This window comes from Notamacropus eugenii, chromosome 1 (assembly GCF_028372415.1).
Source record: "Notamacropus eugenii isolate mMacEug1 chromosome 1, mMacEug1.pri_v2, whole genome shotgun sequence".
NCBI classification, from domain to species: Eukaryota; Metazoa; Chordata; class Mammalia; order Diprotodontia; family Macropodidae; genus Notamacropus; species Notamacropus eugenii.
Window position 1 is genome coordinate 447,449,783 of NC_092872.1, and position 16,194 is coordinate 447,465,976.

General features: G+C 36.7%; 1 protein-coding gene across 3 annotated transcripts in view; it reads right to left on the reverse strand.

The window, feature by feature from the left end:
• PPP6C (protein phosphatase 6 catalytic subunit) overlaps window positions 1-16,194 on the reverse strand; it is a 37,227-nt gene that overhangs the window by 17,459 nt on the left and 3,574 nt on the right. For 2 of the 3 annotated variants that reach the window (XM_072631916.1, XM_072631915.1), the window contains exon 2: window positions 3,155-3,250. The exons of the other annotated variant lie outside the window; for it this stretch is intronic. In XM_072631916.1, coding sequence (XP_072488017.1) covers window positions 3,155-3,250 — 96 coding nt within the window. The remainder of the gene's footprint in view (window positions 1-3,154; window positions 3,251-16,194) is intronic. 3 annotated transcript variants of the gene reach the window in all.

Here is a 16,194-nt window from a genome sequence, read left to right on the forward strand (position 1 = left end):
AAAGCAATTCATATCATTTACAATTGAAAAATCTTTGAGATATCCAATCCGTTCCCACATTTTACAAAAGAAAGTGAGGCCCAAAGAAGAGACTGTACAGGATCATGCAGATAATAAGGAAAAGAGCAGGGATTCTAAGTATCAAGTACTGAGTATTAAGAAAGGTCTAAGAATTTCCACATATAATATTAAAAATGGAGGAGAGAGAAAATGATGGCAGCAATAAGCTCCTAAAAACCTAAGCTCAGAAAAATATAAACCATTACTGTTAAATGAATTAAGGGTCGTCACCACCACCACCACCACTACTACCAGATAATATTACAATTACTACTAGATCTTGAACAAGGTAGAACCTTCAAGCATCCAAGTTTCTATCTTCTAACAATTAAAAAAAATCTCATAGCCTAAAATGGAATTCAAATATCAATCAATAAGCCAACAAGCATTTATTAAGTAACCACTATACAACAGCACTGTGCTAGGGACTAGGGATACAAAAGCAAACACGTATCAATCCCTGCCATCAAGGAGTTTACATTTTTATGAGTGAAAGAAAACAAATAATTAAACACAAAGTATATAAGAGGTTTAAAAAAAAGTTATGGGAATGGGGCACTAGCTGCTAGAGGCCAAGAAAGGTTTCATGTAGAAGGTTGCATCTGAGTTGAGTTTTGAACAGAGGGAAGGCATTCTAAGACTTGGAGGTAAGGGAAAAAGTACAATCTATGCATATAGGGTGGCAGTCACCCTATATGCAAAGGCAAAGAAACAGGAGATAAAATATCACATACTAGTGAAACCAAGTAAGTCAATTGGGCTGGAACACAGAGTGTGTAGATGGAAATGATATGTACTAAAGCCAGACTGAAGGGTTTAAAATGTCAAACAAAGGTGTTTATATTTTAACACAGAGGCAGAAGAGAGACCCTGAAGCTCTGATATTTTAGGGTTATCATTCTGGCAGCTGTGTTAAAGAACAATGGATTAAAATGGGAAAGATATGATGCAAGGTGATGAGGACGCTACTACAATAATACAGGAGAAAGTTGATGAGGTCCTGAAATAGAGTAGCAGGCACATAAGAAAAGAGAAGCTGCATCAACAGAATCAATAAAAGCTGATTAAATGACTAGACCTGAGAGGAAAAGAAGTATGGAAAGTCTATAATGACTCCAAGACTACATACTAGGATGACAGAAAACATGGGTGTGTCCCTGACAAAAAGAGAGATATTACTAAGTGGAATCAGTTTTGGAAGGACAGATGAGGAATTCTATTTTAGACATGCTGAGTTTATGAAGCTGATGGAACGTAAGATTCAAAATGTTTAACAGGAAGTTGATGATATAGAACGCAGGACCAGAGCTCAGGTTGAAGACTTTTATGAGAGTTAAACTCATTCATTCATCAAAATCTATTAAAAGTTTAATATAGGTCACTCAAAATCATCTCAAAGATTTATTCAAGAAACATCATCTTCAACATGTTACAAGGTCAATTATCAACTTAACTCAAACTAATAATTTGACTCCCAAAATCCTGTATAAATAAGAAGTAGGCCATGTCATATACCTTTTTGTATTCCTACATAGCCTGACACATACAAATAGCATTCACTCAATAAACTACTGGTAGACTGATGAGTGGGTCTGCCTTCAACTCTGTTTTCCTCAAAGTTAGAAATAACCCTTCAATTCTCTCTCAAAACATTATTTTCCAAATAGTTGTACTTACAAGTCAGCAGTTAATTTCCCCAAATACTCAAATCAGATGATTAGGCAAATTTCAACTCTGCCATTTATTTACTAATTCTGTGACCTTTGGCAAATCACTATACCTTTCCATGTCATTGTCTACAAAACGGAATTAGGACTAGATGACAGAATCATATAATGTTAGGGCTGGAGGAGATCTTCAAGATCACCGAGATCAATCCATGAATTTGACCATAGAGGTAAATTAGGAGAAGTGATATGTCCAAGGTCACATTATAAGATAATGGCAGCCAGGTAGGCACTCAACCTATAGTCCCTACTACTGAAGGAGGTTGGTAGATCACTTGAGTTCTGGGCTAAAGTAATCAGGTACACACACGAAGTTTGGCACTAATATAGTAAATCACTGAAAAGGGGCTAGACGGTCACTGGCCTTTCCAACAAGGGATGAATCAGCCCCAAATTGAGCAGGTGAAAGCTTCTTTGCCAATGAGCAGTAGGGCTGGGACTTTGAATGGCTTCTGCACTTCCAGTTCAAGTGAGACAGGGAGACTTGTACTCACCCTTCCAAAGTAAATGACAAAGCTAAAACTCAAAAACAAGTTTCCTAAATCCCAGTCCAGGGGTTCTTTATATAGATGATCTCAACTGTCTGTTACAGCTAGAATATTCTATTATTCCAATTCAGCAGATAAATGAGGAGACTGAGGATTTCTCAACTTAACCATCTAGGTTAGGCACTGTAAGCTAAAACCTTTTGTTTAGGACAGTTGTTCCACATTATTCTCTGACAACACTATAGGATTTTCAAAGGTTGAAGTAATTAATTAGGGAAGACAGTACTTAGAACCAAATCTCAATAAAGGGCAATTCAGAAGATTTTATATTATAGTTCTTTTGAAGATGTCATATAGTGGGAAGAACATTAGACTAGAATTCAGAAGACCTCCATTTCCATGACTCTCACTTGCCAGTTCTGAGCCTCATCTGTAAAATAATAATAATGGCACTATCTCGTAGGATTGATATGATGGAAAAAAAGGTTTGTGAACCTTACCAAACTATATAATTGTGAATTATGATAACAATCACTATCTTTGCGACTCAGTGGATGAGTCAATTCACCTGGCTCCTCAAAACAAAATGAAGTGATTAAACTAGACAATTTCTAAAGTCCATTATAGCTCTAAATCCTATGATTTTTCCTTCAGGGACAGTGAATGATTTTTCTTTCTAGTCATTTTCAAATTCTAAATTTCAATATCCCAACGGGATGACCCTCCCACTACACATTTACTCACCATAACTGACTCAGGAAATCACAGTAATTGAGGCAACCTAGACAACCAGAAGCTGCTATATGTCAAAATTTGCAAAACAAGTAGAAACACACACGGACAGTACAAAAGCCAAACATCTGCTCATGGGATTTTTACCTGTCCGTGTATGTCTCCACAAACTGTGACTGGTGTAGATACTGGCTGAACATTTGACTCTTCCAACAGGAGGTCACAAACGTAGTCACATAATCGCTAGGAAAAAGAAGAAAGCTTGAGAATATTAGTACAATGTTAACAAAAAAGAACAGGTATCACTAATAACATTTTTTGACATAAATGAAATTAACTTGCAATTGCTGTGGATTTATCTGTCAGATTTATGCTAGTTCAGCTGTTTTAAAACCCCTACAACCTGGGCTCCCAAAAAATATTATTGCTAGTTATTTAAAAAACAAAAACCCTACTCATTATTCAATAGCTTTTCTTTTAAATGAGAGGGAACAGTTCATAAAGACCTGGTAAATAAAATTAAAAATGAAACAAAATCTTAGAATTGAAAGGGACAATAGGGGTCATCTAGCCTGACTCCAACTCCCTCTATAACACTCCCTACAAGAAGTAACCAACACTCTGGTCCAAGATCTCCAATTACAGAAACTATTACCCTCTAAAGTCATCCTGTTCCATTTCTGGACAGTTCTAATTGTTAGATACTTTTTTCCCTTCTAAAGAGGCAAAATATGCTTCTTTATAACTTCCACTCATTTCTCTATTTATGCCCTGTGGAGCCAGTCAATACAAGCATAATTCTTATTCCATGTGATAACACTTTATAAAACTAAAGACACTGATCATGTCAACCTTGAGCAATAATTTTATTCCCTTAACTCTTCTACTTCTATTTAGCCTGCAGGCTAAATGATCCCAGTTCCTATAGTGGATAGAAAGCTGACAAATACAGAAGAAAGACCACTGGCTGGGTAGTCTGAAGACCATCATTCAAATCTTGCCTCTAATACTATGTGACCTTGGGCAAATCACCTAACTTCTCTGAGGCTCAGTTTCCTGGACTAGACAGCTTCTCAGGCTCCTTCCAACTCTAGATCTACAATCCTACAAACAACATTTAGCAGTTCATCATGGCTTAAACTAAATTCAACAAACACTTATTAAGCATCTATGCACAACAGTCTCCTAATGATACTGTTTGGCTGTGAATAATGGTACAACATAATTTCCAAAGAATCAGAACTGCGAGAAGAATGAAAAAACATGGTGGACCCCAAGTTGTAGCATATCACCAATGAGGACTTGCAAAAAGAAAGTAGTAGCATAAAAGATAGCATCTGGACTACTGAAAAGGAGGTAAGTTAGCTGGTCCCATAGCAAGAATGAGGCACAACCAAGGTGAAATGCTGCTTTGGTGCTCATAAAATGGTAAAAGACCTGGAAGGAAGGTTGTTAGTTTTGTCCCCTGTAGAGAACTTACAAAAAGACACCTGAAGGCAAAATGCCTGCCACACTCAGAGAGAAATATGGAAGTCACTCACATATTGTAGCAGATCATGTTTGTGTATGTGTATGTGTTTGTGTATCATGTTCTGATTTGTTATACGATTTCTTTCATTTATCTTAGTCTGACTACATAGCATGACTATAGTGAAAATATACTCAATAGGAAAGTATATGTAGAATCTATACAGAATTGTATGCAGTCGTGGGGAGGGAGGGGGGGAGTGGGGGGTAGGTGGGGGGGATAAAATCACAATTGTATGGCAGTGATTGTTAAACATTACAAAATTAAAAAAAAAAAAGACACCTGAACAAGAAAAGCACCTCAAACTCTAATCAGCCCCATGACTACTTCTCCATCTCTAGCCACCCTGCCTCCAAATGATGAGTGCTTCTCTAGTACCTCTATTTGGGAAAGTACCAAGGTCAGCTACAATCACTTCAAAAGCAGGCTAAGCTGAGAGCCAGTCTTTTGGACTACTTTTTCCATTTTTTCCCATTCTGTCCCTTTTACAGTCTTCTACAAATTAGAATGTAAGCTCTTTGAGAGTAAGGGTTGTCATTTTTGTGTCTGTGTTTGTATTCCATGAGCTTAGCAGAGCACATAGTAACCTGACTCATAAATGCTTTATCTATCTAATAAGAAAGATACAAAAGAGCTATAATATGTATGTCTAGGATTACCCACATTCTCAGGTTTGTGATCTCAAAGAAGTAAAGTATTGTGCACGTCAAGCACTCTACTAAGCACTGCAGATTCAAAAACAAAATGCCCTCAGGTTGCTTACACTCTGCTGCGGGGTTATTATAAATACAGAGTCAGAGGCTGAACCTGTGATTTCACTGGTATAAGGAAATTCCAGATGAGAAACACCTACCAGGACAGGTCAGTACCTCTCTATGACTTGAAAGAGTATTAGAGAGTGGACTAGCATTGAGAGGTTAAGTTTCTGCTCCAGGATCATAGAACCAGTATGTGTCAAAAGCTGAATTCACAGCTTCTTGGCTCAAAGAAAAGCTCTCTATACACTATCCCAATGGTTTGCGATGTTGTTTGTTCTGCAAAACCCTTTCAATAACCAAAATATAGTATGAATCCCCAAGGAAACTTAATATACTATTTATTTTAGATTTATTTAACATTAACAATAACTACAATAACTTTTATCCAAAAAAGTTTCAAGTTAAAATTTAAACTATACAATTATAATATATAAAACTTTATTATGCCTATAATTAAGAAAAATCTAAATATAAAATTAAAAAATAATTACAAATATTTTATTTGGGACATTCTGTAAGAATTAAAAGCAATCCAGCAAAATTCATGTGCTTATTATCATGACTACTATCTACCTGACTACACATTAAATTTATTTTAGTAACTGGTTGAATATAAATAAGATTTTTAATAAAATAAGTTACAACTTGGAAGATATTTAAAATTATAATAATATACAAATTTAATTTCTTAGGCTTCTTTAGTTGAACAAAAGTTTGTAATATTTGGCTCAACACCAGACAAATACAATCTTAAATCTAATTCTGCATCAAGTTTATTTCTGTATTTTTACTTAAGACAAGAAGAAAGCAAAAATCTTTGCTCATACAAATATATGGCTGAAATAGGAAGATAATTTTACAAGCTCTTTCAAAGCTAGAAAATGGAAATTATTTTTTTTAGCTACCAAAGTAATCAAGGAAAATGAAAATTAAGTTATAAAATAATTACTATTCTATTGACTAATGACAAGCACTGTATTAAATGACAGATAGATATACTTAAAGTGCATAGGCATATATTGCTTCATTTTTAACAAGGTTTATACAAGGTGTCCCAAAATGCTGGTGGAATTTTAAGGTACTATAACTGACAACTCTGAGGATGCTCCATATATGAACAAACTTTAGTGAGGAAAGAATTTCTTTAGACATGACTTTCTTCTCTTCTACCACTGTTATACCAGTTTTTTTGTTTACTCCATTAATCACGTCCAACGTTTCATGACCTCATTTGGGGTTTCTTGGCAAAGATCCTGCAGCAGTTTGTCATTTCCTCCTTATTTTACAGTTGAGAAAACTGAGGCAAAAAGAGTTAAGTGACTTGCCCAGGGGCACACATTTACTAAGTGTCTAAGGCCAGATTCAACTTCAGGCCCTCCTAAGACTTCTCCATCGTACCATCTAGCTATCACATCACCTACATTCTCACAGAGACAAAACTGAACAAATGACCAGTGCTGTCAACCAGATCATTTGAAAATCCTCCAGGTACAAGAATAGTAACCTAACAAAAGAATAGGTTTAAAACAGAAAAGTTTTAATACTGCAGTAAGAAGCAACATTAGGTTTGTTTCTGTAATTTATGATGGTTTCAAGAAGACTTATGATGCACATGCCCAGCAATCGCGGTTTTCAAAGTCTGACATTTGTCCTGCAAGGACAGAATCATTCATGATCAAATGATTACACAGCTTATGACATGCGATTACAGGGTAATAGAAATAAATGAGGGGCGTACTCCGGTGTAACTTACAGTACAAAAATGAGGGTATGAATGTGTCTTTGACTAAAGGCTGAGAAGCAGCTTGAGCTGGAATGCTGAACCCTTATGGCAGTTGTGGAAACAATTTGGTGACAGGTTGAGAAACTGCAAAAATACATGGCACTTAGTGCAATCAACGAACAAAAAACAAAACCATTGTGCACACAATTGTGATGGTTCCAAATCCCTACAGAAACAAATCTATAATGCTTCAAGCAAAGACATACTTTTTGTCTGAAAAATGTATCTGTAACTTAATTGGGCAATTATTCACTGATTAAAGCATCATTAAAGAATTTTTAGTGCAAACCCCTTGGACCATCATGGGAGTTTCTGAACTCCCAAATGGGAACCACTATAGCATGCTACCTCTCTTGTACACAGATAAGCATAAGTATAAAAAGTAAAAGAAAGTAAGGAAAGAATAAGACAAAGTACTTTAGGAAAATTCAAGGAGAAAGGGACCACAAACAACAGGAAGAGAAAGGGAAAGCTACAAAGAAGTAGCACTGGATTGGACCTTAAAAGATATTTCAAATTCCCTCACTATCCTAGCCCCTTTCTCAGGAGGCACTAAGGGTTATCAATACCCTTCTTAAAATGAAAAGCACAAAGTAAGACATAATAGTACACTTGCAATTCCAAAGGACAATGTAGTTGTCTAAAAGTAAATGGTGCAGAGCTTACCTGTAGTCCTCTGCCTCTGAATGAGTGGGTAAATGATTTCCATATATAGAGATCTAGTAAGATCAAAATGTGTACTGCATTACCTAAAAACAGAAGAGCTCTTGAAAAAAAGAGAGCTATCAATCTTTCAGAAAGGAAGATGAGCTACAGGGGATTTGACTGTTAAAAAGAGAAGAAGAAGAAAAAAGAAAAACATACATGGAAGGAATAGAATAGGGTCTAGTGTTAACGCCAGCCAAATCTGTACTGCGTTTTTGGTGTATTCATTTATTTTTTTAAGCTTTTTACCTGTATTTTACCATACTTTAAGGAACTCTAATTTCCTAAGTATAGTTACTTTCTTCCTACCTTCCTATGCATTCTGCAATCTTCATAAGTTGTTGTGGCCTAAACAAATTCATCTCCTAGTCACTGATACTTAATCATAAGCTTCTCTAAATTTTGATAGGCAGGTCATAAGGAGACAAAGAGAGACCTATAATAGAAGCCTTTTCAACTCTGTAGGACATTCTAGAACTTAGACTTCATTGACATAGCCCTCAAGAATTAAGGATAATTTCTATGCAAAATGAGGCATTTGCTGTGTTTGTCCTTCATTCTCGAAGAGGACCATGACATCAAGATGATGACATGACTTGCAACTGATTTTGATTTGAGTGAGGGAGGGCTGTGCAAGGTCACCAACCTCACTTTCTTCTCCTGAGCCATCTGGGTCTAGTGGCCAGATATTCATCAGGACGGCTGGAGATGGTCCAGGATGCAATGTGAGACTCTGGACCTTTCAGGTCAAGGTCTTATATCATTCTCACTTTGAGTGAGATACACCCATTCAATGAACAGGTTTCTTTAAGTAGTTGCTCAAGGGATGCCCCCTTTAATTTAAAAAAAAAATCAAACTGGGCAGTTACTTGCCAAACTACCAAATCTCCCTCCACAAATCTCTTTCCTTCTCTTTAATCACACTATGCTCCTTGACACTCTCATCATTCTTACCTGGACTACTGTGATAGTCTACTGATTAGTCTCCTGGATTCTAGTTAATCCACTCTGTAATCCATCACTTGAATAACTGTCCAAAAAAAAAAATTAAGGCAAAAATGTGCCACATTACCACCATCACCCATTCAAAAACGTTCCGTGATTTTTGAATACTACTAGGATAAAATAACACATTTAAGGCCTTCTGCAATCTGATTCCAATACTAAACTTATTCACATTACTTCTCATCACACAGTCTACATTCCAGCCAAACTCCCTGAACCTGACCTTCTATCTCCTATTTCATGCCTTAATGTGCTACTAATGTCCAAAAAAGGGGGGAAAAAAATCAGAAAAAATACTGAAAATGACAAAGAAAATAACATATGAGTGCCAGGTATTGTCCACACCTGGAATACGGCATGTTGTTTCCAATGTACCACCTCAAGGAAGATAAAACATAATATCACTGATCCAGAGTGGTGTAAATAAAATGATTAAAAGAAAAGAGTGACACGATATGGAGAATAAAAAGACTAAATCAATTAGGCTAAAGACGTAGCTTCTGAAGTCAGAGACTTTAGCTTCTGTCTTTGTATCCCTAATGTCCTGCACATGATAGATGCTTAATAAACGTGTGCTGAATTCAATCTGTTAACAGATGAGAATCTATAAAATCATGAAGGGGGTAGAAAATTCTGTTACTGCAGGAGAGGAACTTTACAGGAACACCCAGCATATTCCAACCAAGGTTGGTTTTTTGGCAACATAGTCATAATGATTGTTCTTAATATATTATAACCGATGTCTAGATCACATGAGTAACAAGATGGAGGACTAGATATTTTCTTCAATCCCCATGACCTTTAAAACCTCTCCAAAAATAGAAATTATGCATGAAAGATAAAGTAATTTCAGCTATTTCTATGATAGGACATCCAGAATTTTAAAAAAAACCACACACACACAGGCTTATATCAAAACCTACCCTCTATATTCAAGTCCCTCCTCCTTTTTTCCCCAATGCCATGAAAACTGTGAGTTCTGGTTGCAGAAGTGTGCTCATGCTAGGATAGCCAAGTGGCCACAGCCTTTCCTAAGCAAAAGCGTGATGGAGGTGGTAACCTGAAAGCACCAGTGCTGCAAGGCTCTGAACTGCTGGTGCCAGCCCAGAAAACTGAGGAACAGAGAAAGTCGGACAGGTCATCAGTACAGAAAACCTTGTATGGGGGAGGCAAAGGCGTTTCAAGGCCTACGTAGCATTTCACCAAAACTAAAAGAGACCCACTGCAACCAACTGGGGCCAGTTCTAACCATCCAGAGACCTATTGCCTAGTGTGGGAGGAGGCTGAGAATATTTCAGATCCAGCCTGGAAAGAAATGAGTGATAAGGAAAAGGGGGAAAGAGAGGGATTCGGAAAATACTAAAGATTTCAGGAAGAAGAAATCTCAAAGACTCTGAACATACACAGATAAATCAACCCAAAAAAAGTACAATAACAACAGAAGGAAATATGGCCTCAAGTTGTAGTAAACAAGTTCAGGAATCCATGAATAAGTACTGTAAAATAAAGGAAAAAGATCCACCACTTGATAAGACAGAAGACCCTGAGGAATTTGTAGAGAACATGGAACCAAAGATGCTTTTCCTGAGTGGTTTAAAAGAGAAATGAGAATTACAAGAATTTTATAGTCTACACAGTAAAAACAATGAGGAGAGAAGAGAAACTCAAACCTGCAATGGCACGTCTATTATAAATACAACAATGTTGAGGTAGATACGGGTTATAATGCATTATTCTGAGATGGGAGAAAATCAGAACTCAAAATCTTATAGAAGGTAATGTTGAAAACTAAAAATAAATAAAAAGAAATTATCAAGTATTATTCCCCTCCAAGTATTTTACAGTCTACCCATGCTAGTCCAATGGACCATGCTGGTTCCTCACATAGGTTTCATCTCCTGTCACTAGATATCGGCTATCCCTCATTCCTGAAACGTTCTCACTCTTCACCCCTATCTCTTGAAATCCTTAGCTTCCTTCAAGATTCAGCTCAAATGTCACCTTCTTTCCTGATCCCCCAAGTTGTTAGTGCTTTCCTCCCTAATGTTACCTTCCACCTCCTCTGCATCTATCTTGTATATACCGATTTGTCATCTCTACTATTCAAATAAAATCTCTTTGAGGATAGGGATTGCTTTTACTCCAACAACTAGTGTAATTCTGGGCACATAAAAGACACAATAAATCGTTATTGCCTACTTGATTGATAATAATCACATTATGAAAAGTGACCAGTCTCAATTCTGGAGGAGTAAAGGTGAAATGTGCCTCCCTACTAACATCAGCAAAGAGGTAGACTATAGCTATGAAACAAGGCTTTGTTTTTGAGATGGCAAGTTAACTTTGCCCCAAGTCCCACAGATGGTAACAGAGACAGAATTCTAACAACATAAGTCCTCTGACCCCAAATACAATTGCTTTTCCACCATACCACTTGTTTTTATTTAGTTCACTAAGACTTTTTTTATTAGCTGTCAGGTATTGATTTTCCCTTACAGAAATTATTCTGCTTTCCTCTAAAAAAGCTATTCAGCTTTCAGAGGAAGAAATTAAAGATATCTATAGTCATAAGAAAAAAATGCTCTAAATCGCCATTGATTGTAGAGATGCAAATCAAAACAACTCTGAGATACCATATCACACCTATCAGATTGGCTAACATGACAAAACAGGAAGATGATAAATGTTGGGGAAGATGTTGAAACACTAATTCATTGTTGGTGGAGCTGTGAGCTGATCCAATCATTCTGGAGAGTAATTTGGATGCCCAAAGGGGTACAAAAACGTGCATACCCTTTGACCCAGTAATACTGCTTCTAGGACTGTATCCCCAAGAGATCATAAAAATGGGAAAGGGTCTCACACGTACAAAAATATTTATAGCAGCACTCTTTGTGGTGGCCAAAAACTGGAAATCAAGGGGATGCCCATCAATTGGGGAATGGCTGAATAAATTATGGTTATATGAATGTAATGGAATACTATTGTGCTATAAGAAATGATGCACAGGAAGACTTCGGAGAGGCCTGGAAAGACTTATATGAACTGATGCTGAATGAAAGGAGCAGAACCAGGAGAACTTTGTACACAGCAACAACCACAGGGTGTGAGGATTTTTTCTGGTAGACTTAGAAGTTCATTGCAATGCAAGGACTTAAAAAATTTCCAGTGGTCTCTTAAGGCAAAATGCCTTGCACATCCAGAGAAAGAATTATGGAATTGAATCGCAAAATGTAGATCATTTTCTTTTGTATTATGTTTTGGTTTGTTTTATGATTTCTCCCATTCATTTTAATTCTTCTATACAACATGACTGTGGTGAAAATGTATTCAATAGGAATGTATGTGTAGAACCTATATAAAATTGTATGCCTTCTCAGGGAAGGAAAGGGGAGAGAGGCGGAGGAAGGGGGAGGGAAAAAAAACTAAGTTACATGGTAGTGATTGTAGAACACTGAAAATAAATAAAAGAAAAAAATGCTATTCAACAGAGCCCCCTTTAACATTTATTTCACTAGCTCCCTGATATGAAGAAATAGATAAGAGAAAAACTATGGTCAGTAATTCCCAAGACTCTCGATGCAAAATTAAGAATCATAGTCATATGGAACAATTTAAAACAGCCAATATTCATTAAGTATATACTACATTCACAGCACTGTGTTTGACTGCAAGGAGACGCAAAAATGATTAACGGTTCTATCCTCACAATTTTCAGTCCAGCAGGGATTATAACAGACACTATAAAGATGTCAGCACCTTTAGAGTAGGAGACACAGTATAATTAACTTTAAATTGTCCTGTATAAGAGTCAGATGACCTGGGGTTCAAATACTGTTGCTATGTGACCAGGGCAACTCACTTCATCTTTTGGAGACTTTTTCTGCCCATTGGTAAAATGATGAGGCTAGAATAGCTGGTCTCTATGAGCTCTGCCATTTCTAACACTGAATCTGACATTTCCTGTTTGCATTCTGTCTAAATCTACTGCTTTCAATATAAGGTGTTTAATAAATATATATATTTAATTGCAAGTTTGGTAGGAAAGGCAACAGGGCACAAAGAATAGTGATTCGGCCTCAGAACCAGGAAATCAGAAGACCTGATTTCAAGTCTTATCTCTGACAAAGGGGCTCCCCGATAAGTCATTTAACTTCTGAGTGCTCTAGACAACACTCAAACTCTAAGCTGAAGTATAGCTGTGGATCTGAGTGAGTAGAGGGAGTTTCCCCACCAAAGATTTCTTTACATAAAATAAGTCATAGGTCAAGGCCACCTCCCCCAAAAAAGTTTATAATGAGTGTAATCCATTAATCCATACACAGGTTATTTGTGAAGCAGAATACAGATTGTGACCTACAGTCTTATACATTCCAAGCTAAGAGATTTTCATACTTCCATCCAGTCCTGGATATCTATATCAGGTTGTTTACCCTAAATACCTTGGCATTTATCATTTATTCTAGTACTTCCAACAGGAAAAACTAAGAAAGGCCCCCAATATGTTGGGTGCGCTACCTTGTGGCAAACTTATGAGTAGGCATGGACGAAAATCACACAGAATGGGCCAGCATGGTTAGGTTTTCATGCTTCCAAATAAAGTCACAAATCCATTTGACACAAGTTAGGTACCTTCAATTTAGACACTTCAAAAGTCAAGTAATAATTCAGGTAAGAAGTTCACTTAATTTCCACACAAGAATAAACTTTTTTTTCCCTCAAGGATTGATTCATTCCTCAAACATTTATTAGGCACCTAAAATACAAAAGTACTGTGATAGGTCCTCAGGGAGATAAAAGTTTAAATGAAGGAGGTTATCAATATTATCTAAGCTCATCCTACTACATCCAGGATCTACTATATCTAATCTATCTTCCACATAGTTGCCAAATTGATATTCCTAATCACGTACCTTGGTTCAAGAAGCTTCAGTGGCTTCCTATTGCCTCTTATGATCAAAACCAAACTCCTTTGTTTGGCAGTTAAAAGTCTCCTTCCAACACATTATTCTAACCTCCCCATCCACTCCTACCTCAAGCACACTCCATTTCACTCAAAGAGATTTGCTAGTTGCTCCTCTCACAATGGATTTCTATCTTCTGTCTTCATACAAAGGCAGTTTCCCCTGCCTGGAATGGCCTCCCTTCTCACTTTGAACTACCCTCCTCAAACACCAACTCCTAAAAACCCTCAGTTTTAGTAGCTTGGTTGTTAGTACTGGCTACCCTCAAATGCTAGTACAGTCCCAATACTGTGTATTATTTTGTATTCAGCCATTATTTTCATGTGTGAATATATTCTCTCCTCTAATAGAATACTAAGTTCCCTGGAGGTAGAGGTTACCTCTTTGTCCATCCAATGTCTGGCACACAACAGACACTTAATAAATGCTTATTGACTGATAAGACCTATAAACTATAGTCGACTAAAACATATTATGACTCTGCAAATTAATTAGAGCAGAGCAAAGTAACTACTTGAGTGATGAATGAGGAAGAGGAGAGCTATCAGGGAAGACTTCAGGTAAGGGATGGCATCTATGATCACTGAGTGACTTCGATGCTCATGTATCTGCCTCCTTCTCTTTAATATAGTCACATATTGGTATTGGAATCCCTTAGGTGACAGTGCTGGATAAGAAGGGGGGAGACCCGAGAGAAGATCTAGTCCAATCTTTGCAGATGAGGAAACTGAGCCTTAGAGTACTCTGAACCTTTTCTTTGACCCAGAATTCTTATTTCTACATCAACTTCATGAACTGAAACAAACTGAAATTTGTCAAACTGTACAACTCATAATACAATGATTGTGGTAAAGAGATGACTTTGTATTCTCAAAGGCTACACAATGCAAGCTCTGGCAAGTTCCACCAACCTGGAAGAACTTTCAAAATAAATGCCACAACAGCTGGCCTGTCTGCCATCCAGGGACTAGACTAATTAAGTACAACCTAACTCATCACCAATAGAGGGAAAAATCACGCAATGAATTCTTTGACCATTTTACAAGCAAAAAGTTAGCAATCCTAAAAATGCATTCCACAAAGCCCTTCCAACAGGGAGGTCTCTTATTTTATAGGCAAATCCACAAAACTTTCTTATCTGTTGTTGCCCAGAAAAGTCATGACAGTTTAAACTAGGTAGAAAATAACTGGATTCAAAAAGGAAATAAAATGTGATGACAATTATACTTTCCTTAGTTTGAAGGGGTGGGACAGAAAGCTAAGTTGAGCACATGAAGGCTTTCTAAAGTCTAAGACAATAATAGGTTATTTCCAAAAATATTTTAAGGCACAATTTCAAGATGGTATCAGACTTCAAAGAAGGACTAACTTTAATATGAGAAGTAACAGTTAATTACTGGCAAATACAATTATTAGAATAGCTTTGAATCTAATAAAGAAAAACCAAACCTCACATTCATTCTCTGTTCTTAAATTTAGTAGTGAATTTTATAGTATTAATAGAAACACCATAATAGAAAGGAAAGAGTTCTATAATAGGATGCAAGAGACAGATTTTAATCCTTGCTGTGTCACTTGGCCTTGAGCAATTCAATTAACTTCTCTGAGCCTCAATTTCCTCATCAGTAAAATGGAGATAAAAGGCTCAAACTGGCTACCTCCCAGGGTTATCCTGAGAGCACTCTATGAACCTTAAAGTGCTAAAGAATAAATGAAAAAGCAGTTATTATGTGCCAGGCTGAGCTAAGTGCTACAGATAGAAATGCAAAAGAAACTGTCCCTAATCTTCCTACATTCTAATGGAGGAGACTAGACAGAAGCATGCGGTGGCTACGAAAGGACAGGTGTTTTGGTCTGAAAAATCAAAGAGATGGTGAGTCGAGCCATAAGGCAAATCAAATGACACACCTGCTTTTCTAGAAGCAATGGGTTATTATTATTATTTTCATTAGTTTCACCGTAAGTCTGGGCAATGCTACCAACAAAAGCCAAACTAGTTTAAAATTAAATTAGGGATTTAATTCAATTCAACAAAAATTTATTTGAACAGCTGCAGCACTTTGTAAATAGAAACAAGGGGGAGTTGTAAAATTTAGGTAAGAAACAATCCCTGACTTCATACAGTTTAGAATCTAAGAGAAGGATAGAACATGATAACAGATACAATGATAAATAATAATTCTTTATCAATTTAAAGTTTGTGAAGCACTTTACAATTGTTATCTCATTTTACTTTTACAACAACCCTTGGTTGGTGCTATTATTATCCTTATTTTATAGATGATGAATCTGAGACAGAAAATGACTTGCCTGGGTTCACAAAGTAAGTGTCTGGGGCTAGATTTGCACACAAAGTGTGCAACTACACTAACTACAGGTCAAATACTCTAACCACTGCACCGCCTAGCTGTCTCTATTACATATATACAACTACAACTATAATA